General features: G+C 46.5%; 1 protein-coding gene across 1 annotated transcript in view; it reads left to right on the plus strand.

The window, feature by feature from the left end:
• Nucleotides 1–1,545: 1,545 nt before the first annotated feature.
• The window catches only part of CECR1 (cat eye syndrome chromosome region, candidate 1), a gene marked incomplete at its 5' end in the record, with an annotated part of 15,332 nt that continues 7,180 nt past the window's right edge, over nt 1,546–9,697 (plus strand). The window contains 2 exons of the mRNA XM_010009505.1: nt 1,546–1,771; nt 8,398–8,608. Coding sequence (XP_010007807.1) covers nt 1,546–1,771; nt 8,398–8,608 — 437 coding nt within the window. The remainder of the gene's footprint in view (nt 1,772–8,397; nt 8,609–9,697) is intronic.

Consider the following 9,697-nt stretch of genomic DNA (forward strand, 5'->3'; position numbering starts at 1 on the left):
ATAGATATATTATAATATTCATATATTATTTTATAGAAATTCAACATTTCTACTGAATTGAACAGTAAGGAATTGAAAAGTACTCCCTCCTTCACCTCCAGTAGAGTAGCTTTGATACCAAGGAAGAATCAAACAAAAAAAATTAAAACTTTTAAATCCAGAAGCTGTTAAAATGGGTTCTTGGAATCTTTTCAAGAGCCATAAGCTTTTAGGGCCAAGATCATTGCTTGAGAAGGACATAGTCTTAGAGGCCCTGGGAATTACTGTTTTTTCACATACGATTATAATTTCTGTTGCTGCTCACATAGGGAAGAGGGTGACATTGCCAGCAAGAGGACGGTCAGATCTAGATAGCTGTGGCATGCCCATTCTGTCACACTAGCTCTGTTGAGAGCAGCAAACCACAGTTGCTCAGCATCTTAACAGTCAGACCCTCTGTAGTGGGAGATTATAGGCCATATAGGCTATATTAGATCAGTCCACTGTAAGATGCAGTCTTGAAGTTTGTCTAATGTCACATACACACCAATCTTTTGTATTGTTCTTGCCACTCATAGAATAATTAGGGTTGGAAAGGACCTTAAGATCATCTAGTTCCAACACCCCTGCCATGAGCAGGGACAACACACACTAAACTATGTTGCCCTTTACCCCTAACGGCATCAAAGCAATTTTGACTATGAGCTCTCTCCTAGACTAATAAAATACATATTTGTAAGACTTCAGCTTTCACAGTATCTTCCCTTTACAAAGGTGAAGTTTAGTTCAAGCACCTAAAATGTAAGAAGACTCTGCAAAACGAAAGATTTTAGCTGAACGAAAGGATGGGCTGAGGAAGGTGAGCATACAGCGGGTGCCAGGAAGACTGGCAGTTGCCAATATACTGCACAATAAGAGCGTCCCGGAGGCCTTTTGTGCTGGCCAGCAGCAGATGTACATTGTAAGTGAGCATGCTTTTGATAAGGCATAAAAGTAGATGGTACTCTGCATCTGAGTGCAATTCCCTGGTGTGTCATGGTCTGGGATTTTGGTGTATGCCAGAGTTTCAAAGAGATTAAAGAACAGACACAGACTAGATGCAAAAATTGAGGCAGGGATTCAAACAGCTTAGATACAGAGGCTTGTTTCAGGTCTGCAAGTCAGCTAGCATGCCTTGTAAACTGCTGCCTACTGTGTGAGTTCCTCTTTAAATCAGTGGGGCCTGAGCCAGCTCACAGCAAAGTCTGTCTGAAAGACCTTTAATAACTCAGAGCATTTTCCATCCCAGCGGAGAAGCAGAGCTCCCTATTGATTTCTGCCCTCCCTCCACTCCCAGGGAGCTGTCACGCTCTGCCTGCCCTGTGTTTGATGTGGAGGGGGCCACATCCCCCAGCATGGGAGAGGCAGAGCAGCCGTGCAGTCTCTGCTGGGAGAGGTCACTCTCAGCCATCTAGAAGCATTTCCAGATGCCCTTGGATGGGCAAACTCAAACTATTACCATATTAAACCTCGGTTCCTTCTTCTCAGCTGCTTTGTCTCATTAGAATATACTTTTCTTCCCACTAGGTGCTGTCTTACACCTGCACGACTATGCCATCCTGAGTGTGGACTGGCTGGTGTACAATGCCACCTACCTCCCCAACTGCTACATCTGCTTCACCCACATGGGCACCATTCGGTTTCGCTTCTCCAAGCCTCACCCTCCGCATCCACTGCCAGCCCAGTGCTCCCACTGGGTATTGCTGGAGACTTACCGTAAACAGCTGCACAACGTGACCGAGTTTGATAGCAGGTGAGTGAAGAGGGGTTGCAAGCCTGCCATTACTTCACAAGAGCCTTTTGTAGCCAGCACGATCATTCTGATCATCCAACTTCCTCATTTTCTTGCTGCTCTGGAAGTAGGGAACTCCATTTAGGGCTGCATGCATACAACAAATAGTAACACAAGATCTTGAACGTTGCAGCATTAAGTATTCTAGAGCCCAACACCATCAAAATTGAAGTTTTCTGTGCATCCTTACTCTGTTGTTTGCACAGACATGCTGAAGACAATAGTTTGCATAGATTTGTGTGGCCTAACCCCACCTCTCCTCAGCATCCATGCTGGATGTACTCCCAGCACAGGACAGGGCTGCATGCTGAAAGACCTTGTCTCATTCGTTGAGGTACCCAGGAAGAGGATGAGGAAGCCAGGTAGCTGAGAACAGAACACCAACATCAGAGAAGTCTTTAGTAAAAATTCATTATTTTGAGTCAAAGCAAGAAGTTGGGCAAACTACTTGTGTTGGTAACTGCACTAGCAAAAAAACTCCCCAAATAATCCAAGAGAAAACCCAACCCAATCTCCCCCTCCAAATACCACCTCAACACCCTCCTGCTAGCAGTGCTTCTCTCCTTACAGGAGAGGCCTCCCATAGTTGTCCAGGAGCTCACCCCTCAGATAGCTCCCCAAGGCATCACTCACTCTCCAGCAGGAGCTCCCCTCCCTGGAGGCAGCTCCTATTATAAGTGCTGGCAGCCTTTTATCAGGACCAGGTGTTAGTTGACTGCTCAGCAGCCCCCTACCATTTAATTACTCACAGGTGGGTGGGAATAGCCTGGATCCCCCCTTCCAGCCAGTAGTGACAGGAAGAGAGAGCCCTATCCCCTCATCCAAAAGCCTGGGACAAAGCCCTGCCAAAAAGGCCAGGAGGAAGCATGTAGTTCTGTGTGGCACGTAGGGGGCTGGAAGAGCACGCTAAATAATGCATGGAGTCAGACACTGAGTGATGAGGACAAAGGAAAATATTGAGTAGTGATCCATTCAGAGGGTACCACTGTCCACGGTGCTCCGGGGGCTGGGGTCCCGTGGGAAAAAATAGTATGGGGTGTCATGTAATTAAAGCCAGCATCGCCATGCCGACACATGAGGAGAGGGCTAGATGGTGGTGATGTGGGTGACCCTAATTACAGCATTTCCTATGTGAAACTTGATGAGGTTTACTGTAGTGGTCTTCAGTGAGAGTGTGTGCTCTTAAATAGAGACCTTTTAACTCTTAGGGAGATGGTATCCCCTCCAAAAGGAAGCTGCTTGGGCTCTGTGCCCTACAGATCTGCGAAGAAGGTCAGGTTGGGAAGCTGAGGAGCTGCCAGACCTTTGGCGTGGTATTGTTTTCCCTCCCCAACAACAGCAAGGGGCAGGGCAGAAGGAGCTGACTTTCCAGGGCCCCCACCACTCATCTCCTATGGGAGGTCCAGACAAGGAGAAAGTAGTGTTAGACCTTGGGCTATTGATCTTCTATATCCTGAGATTCAACTGACCTGACACATGATGGAAGAAATCAGATCCAGTAAGAAGTCACTTACCTATGTCTTTGAAAGAGAAAAATGGTTTCCCATTAGCTCCCTTACACTTCTACTGGGAGTGATGAAGAGGGAAAGACCACAGCACCAGCTTTTTTCAACCTCACCTGAAGACCCATAAAAAATGTGCAAGAGACTGGCTTTTGGAACAGCTTCACTTCCTTGAAGCCCAACCAACTGCACTGGGTATTTCAAAACTGCCTCAGGAGCAATCCTTCGTTGTTTTTGTTTTTGGTTGTATTTCCATAGTGTGACACCCCTTTCTGGCTGCGGCTAGAGGCCATGACATCCTATACACCTAGGAGGGTGGGCTGTGCATTACTTGGTTCCCTATGTTCCTGTTTGGGAACCTGATTTCTTTTCAAAGGCAGTGTTATGACATTCCTCTTCTCTTGTATTAGTTGTCTGACAATGTCTAGTAGCCACAAGTCAGAACAGGAATTTGGAGTGGCAGGCACTACACAGGAACACAAGACAGACCTCACTACAAGAGTCTCCCCAAAAGCGGAGGGGAAACCGAGGCAGAGACCAATGAAGTGATTTAGTGATTTTCTTCAGCAAATGTGTGCCCAAGCCAAGTACAGACTTGGATCTCTCGCATCCTGGGTGCTTAGACTTACTCATTTGAGTGTCTTGTCCTTCATTTCTTGCCCTTCTGTGCTCATCACCACAAAATCGCAGAGGAGTCATTGCACATAATATGCAAACACATGAACAACAACCACATTGAGGCGCTTCCCCTCCTATTTTCATCTAATCCCCAGGTGCTAGTTCTAGGGGTTAGGAATGTTTTTTGGCCGTCTGGAAATAGGTCTCTAGCCAGGAATAGGCCCCAATCTGTTCTGCTTCTCAGATTCTGGAAACTCTCCCAGTCTCTTGAACATGTGCATCCCAGGCTACCTCTTTCCTGCGCTCCTCTTTGCCCTTGAGCACTGACAAGCTGAGGGAAAGCAGATGTCAGAGGAAGGAACGGATGGATAGTTGGGTGGTTTCAAGGGAATATCAAGGGAATATGGCAGCAGGGAAGGGCTCTCATGCAAGACAGGGTGGATCAGCAAATATGAAGGGAACAATGGAAATGTTTCTGAGAGGCTGCACCTCTTTCACATTACTGTAATACTGACCAGAAAGGGGTTAGAGGGAGAGAGGTGTCTGCATTACATTTTGCTGTTTGCATTTTTAGGTACATATGCATACACATACATATGTGCATATGTGTTTTGGAAGCAAGTCTTTTTGTTTGTTTCCCTCAAAAGAAGGTTTAATCATTCCTATTCAAAACACACATCCTACGGGCCAAGACCCTGGAGTATTCTGTTACTGATTCCAAAAGGATGTTATTATGAGAATCAGGAGATCGCAAGCCAGGAGGCAGAGAAACAAAGTGAATGTTGCTTTGAGACTTAAAAGAAAAGAATAATCCTCACTTATTTACTTCACATTATGATATAGGAGAATACCATTATTTCCTTAAGATGCAACATAATGGTGACTGTCTCTAAAGCAAGAGCATGCCCCTAGATATTTAGGGAAACAGCACTGACATTCCAGATATTTGTAAAATACCACTGCAGACCCCTTCCTGACCAGCAGCCCTAGGATTAAGGCTGTGCCCAGCAGCACATCTCCAGCGGCCCAGAGGAGCTCTCTATCACCAGGATGAAGTCATCTGTGAGGGAGCTGACACCATGGCTGAGGCTGCGCGAACAACTCCCCTGGGCACTCCTGGCTGCCCGGACTGCCATCACCTTCCCCTCTGTGTCCTCCAAGCGCCTTATCTCACAGAAAAATAGGGCAGTGTGAGCATTACAGGGGAAAAAAAGAGACTAAAAATCCACTACAGAAACAAAGCACTCTGCCCCCTCTGCAAGTCTCCCCTTGGGAAGAAGAAGAGCGGGGATGAGAAAGAGAGAGAAAGCGAATGAACCACATGTGACAGATGTTAGTCACACTATTTAATGCACCACTGGAAGACATTCAGATACTACGGTGACGAGAGGACTGTAATTGCCCATCGAGAACAGAAAAAGCAGTAGGAAAAAGAATCTCTTTAAAGACAAGGCAACAAAACTGCTTGTTTCTATATCATACAGCCCAAGAAAGCAAGACAGTTAGGGGGAAAAAAAAAACGGGAAAAGAGAAAGCAAAACCACAGCTGAAAATAAATAATCCTTAGCTGGTCATTTTAGCTGTGCCCCTTTGGGCATATGCATTGCAATAGCATTGTTCGGTGCATACATGACATGACATGGAAGGCTATTTGTAGCCTGCACCTGATCACTGGCCCATTCCAGAGAAGCAGCAAAAAATGTGTTTATGAAGCTTTGCTTCATCTGCATGAGCTACTGATGGCAAAAGCCCCTGAACCCTTAGGAGATTATCCAGTTATCAAGGATGGATCACTATTATGCAATAAATCTTCAACAGTTATAGGGATCAATAATCAGTCTCAAAGGGAAGTGAATTATAAAAAAAAAAAAGCACAATCTGATTTATGTGCTTTTAGGAACAGGGCAGTGTGGGGATTTATTGCTGTTTCTAGCCCAGGAGCAGAGGCTAAGTAAACAACCACAAGTTTGTACAACTAGATTTAAAGGCAGGGAGCGGAGCCCTGTGTGCACTGATTGCTGGAGAAGCCGAGTTCTCACAGGACAAGGGGAGAAAGTGGTGGGAGCCTGACTAACCACCCATCCTTATCTGAAACGAAGCTGTGCAGGATGGCGAGAACAGGCTTGCATGGCCTTTTGATCCATGGGGAGGTTTTTCCCTCAGTGCTTGAAGGGATGGTGGGAACAGCCCCACTCAGCTCTTGCTTTGGGCAGGTGCTCTCCTCCGGTGTGCAGGGCTGGCGGGGAGCTGCCCTTTGGCCAGGAGGAGAGTGGAAACGTCTCTTTTCACCAGCTCTTCCCACACAAAACCTCCTCTCCCCTCCCGCCAAGCTGCAGCACACCCTTTCTGCTGGCAGCCGGCCTCCACCACAGCTCCGGCAGCTGGATCAGAGCCTTTAGGATGCCCCCGGCTCCTGCATTCCTGGTTTCTAGGGTGATGCTGTGGTGTCTCCCACGACTTGTGCTCCCCACTGCCTGCCCCTGCCATGGTCCAGCTCGGTCCCCTTTGGATGCATGGGTTGCTGAACAGTAGCTGAGGTTGCCCAGCATCCTGTGATAATAATGGCACCAAAGCCCCTATTGTAATGCGCAGGAAAGCAGAGGTGAAGTTGCTGTGGAAACCTTAGGTCTGAATTCTCCTGACTGTTAAGCATTTAAAATCTCATCCTTAATGTGGTACGAGTGCCTCAAATTAACAGAAGACACGAAATTGCAGCCACTGAAAGAGCATCCTTAGTGAAAGAGCAGGCAAATGCTGGGGGATGGGCTCTGTTTTATGGGCAGGATGGAGGGACTCAAAAAGGATGTCCCTGCCTGGGATGTGTCAGTTTATGAGTTTGGACCAGATCACATTTTACATCTGTAAGAGGAAGGTTTTTAATTCCATCCACAGAAGCCTCCTGGAAGAAGATAATAAAAGCACAAATCAAACCCACACCACTCATATAACAAAGCAGAGCACTGCACAAGGATGGGGGCCAAGACATCAAACAAGAAACATCATTAAAGATCAGTAGCTGTCATTGAGGGGAAACAATATGCTCCAATGAAAGATGAAGCATGGTTGAAGGTATTTCTATCTGAACCTGCTTAGCCCCTATCACTAGACAAGCATCAGGCCTGGCCAGGCTAAGTAAACCCACGTGCCTGCAAGCAACTGGCTCTGTAGCTTGCTGCAATGGCTTCAGTTTGTCCACCCAGGAATGAACTTAATCACCCCCATATTGCCATTTAGACTTTGCCCACCAGCCTGAGAAATTTATTATGAACTCTTCTTGAGGTGGCCACCAGCAGAGGGATGGGAGCTGCTGCCAGAGGCAAGGCTTTGGGTGGGATGAAGACTATCAGCTTGTCAGAGGACAACATTGCGGCACGGGTGCTCACCCTGTCCTAAACGCAAGCTGTCACCCACAACTAGATAATCTTGGAATTATGGGCTCCTTTAAACTCTGCTTGATAAAACTACCCACTGCCTCTCTGGATTTCTGAGAGAGGCTTCTACTCTATTGAGGAGCTGAGTCTATGGAGGAAGTACATATGCTTCCTTCCAATTAAGGACAAACCAGGACCTGTGATTCTTACCAGTCATTTCCCAGCAGACAATCTGAAGAAGTCATCAGCAAGGCAGGCAGGATATCAGGTGTGTTCTATTGGCGGGGCAAAAGGATTTCTGATTCACAATAATTTTCCCCCTGGTTGTATTAGATGATGTACTTTGACAATATGAAGGCATCAAGGCAAGTTCTAGGCTTGATAAGCAGGTTGATGGTGGCCCAGTACATGGCATCTCCCGGAGACTCAGTTTTCCTTTAGGTGATGAACAGAGGGACGGGTGTCATAACTTTTTTACATACACTGAAGATGTTTGGGAGAATATATTGTCTCCAGGAGCAATGTGCTAGCCTGCTTTTGGATTAAAGATACCACTGGGTAGCAGAGTGCAATTCTTATGATATGAAAACATCACACTTGCTTTTGTAACTCTTTTGTAAAGACAGGTTTTGAACATCTAGTCTTACCTTGCTTGTAACTCAACAGATAACATACGACTTTTTACCTGTCAGCTATTAGAGGAGTAAATATAGGTGGCAGAAAAATTACCTGAGTGCTTTCTAGTTGCACCAGTCATTGTTATCCCTGTTGTACAGCAGTGCAAACAGGCCCCGAGTTAGATGTTGGTCCTTTACTGTGGCAGGAATGGCTTTGCACCTTTTCTTGGTCCTGCCCATAGAACACGTGGCTCCTTCAGCACAGCCACTGCCATGCTACACCCTAGAGCATGCAGGTGGGAGAGTGTCATGTATGCAAAGCTTGGTCTCTGACAATAAAACTCACACCTATCTTGGAGGAAATCTATTTTCTCCTGTAATGAACACCTAGGTGCTAGCCAGTGGCTTTTTTCATGCTGAAAGCCAACTGTCTTGTTTGTTCTTCTCTTTCTTCCTCTTCTCTATACCCTTTTCTACAGCTTGCTGAGAAACTTGACCCTGGTGACAGATGCCCCTGAGCTCACCTACCCTTCTCAGACTTTAATTTGGAAAAGATTTGAAGAAGTCTTTCTCATTGCCTCTGGACTTATCTGCTATGCACCTGTGTTCAAGGCCTATTTCTACCAGGGGCTGTTGGAGCTCTATGAAGATAATATACAGTATGTTGAGATAAGAGCTATCCTGCCTCCGGTACGTATTTTTTGGCTTCTCTAGTATTCTTTTAAATCCTTATTTCTCCATAACTGTTCTCAAGCCCTATCTTGAATTCAGTTTTTGGATGTTTGCATACCTGCCCTTCTAAGGATGCTAGAAAACCTTGATCATATTCAAAGGTCTTTGCTGGAGATTTGCATAGGCAAGGGCTTGAAAGTGAGAGATGCTAAGGAAGGCACCTGCTGTGGCAAAAGCACAGAACTCCATTGTACAGTCTGACTGGAGCTGTGTCAAAATCTTGCTGGTTAGGAAGATGCATCTCATGTTTGTCTGCACCAGAATCACCTGTTCTGTGGCAGCTCTTCTGGAATAATTTCCTGTTTTGACTAGAGACTTTTTGTGGAATAATTCTGTTACTTTACATCCACAGCTTATTTCAGAATGATTTCTCTGAGCAGGCTAGTAAACTGATAGGCAAAGCACAGTCTTCCACAGTTTGCTAACAGCCTTGAATTTTGGCAATGCATGTGAAGTATGAACTGCTCCTTTCATTGCCACTAAAATCTGTTGGTAATAGTTCAGGGTTTTCTCCCTGCATGTCAGAGGACGCTGGTCAGATTGTCCTGCAATCCCATGCTGCCCCTATGCCTTCCCAAGCACTAGCAGACCCCACCACCAATCTTTGGCTATAAGGGTTCACACATTCCCAATGGTGATTTTGACACTGCAGGCACACCTTTTCCATGCAGTTCTCCGGCCCAGCTCTAAGTTGGGCAGCATGGGGGTGGGAGCTCTGCCAGAGAGGCAGATGCCTTACCAAATACCTTACCTATTGGGGCTGCTGCTCCTCACTACACCACCTACTTCCGTGTTCTTAAGAGCCCGTTGCAATCGGAATGAAGCTGCTGTGCAAGGTCGATCTGGCAGCACCTCATGGACCAGCTAGTGGTGGTGGGTTGTGTGTGGGAACACAGGTAGCAGCTTGTTGCTGGCACCACAAAGTCCAGCAGACGAAGCAGCCATGCTGATGTCCTGCTGGTGGCCTAACTCCCAAGTGTGTCTGACACCAACTTCCTTAAATCACTGCCCTTGCATGCAACGGCTGGTGGGCTCCAGCCAGCTGCG

The sequence above is a fragment of the Nestor notabilis genome, unplaced genomic scaffold (assembly GCF_000696875.1).
Source record: "Nestor notabilis isolate BGI_N333 unplaced genomic scaffold, ASM69687v1 scaffold170, whole genome shotgun sequence".
Taxonomy (NCBI): domain Eukaryota; kingdom Metazoa; phylum Chordata; class Aves; order Psittaciformes; family Psittacidae; genus Nestor; species Nestor notabilis.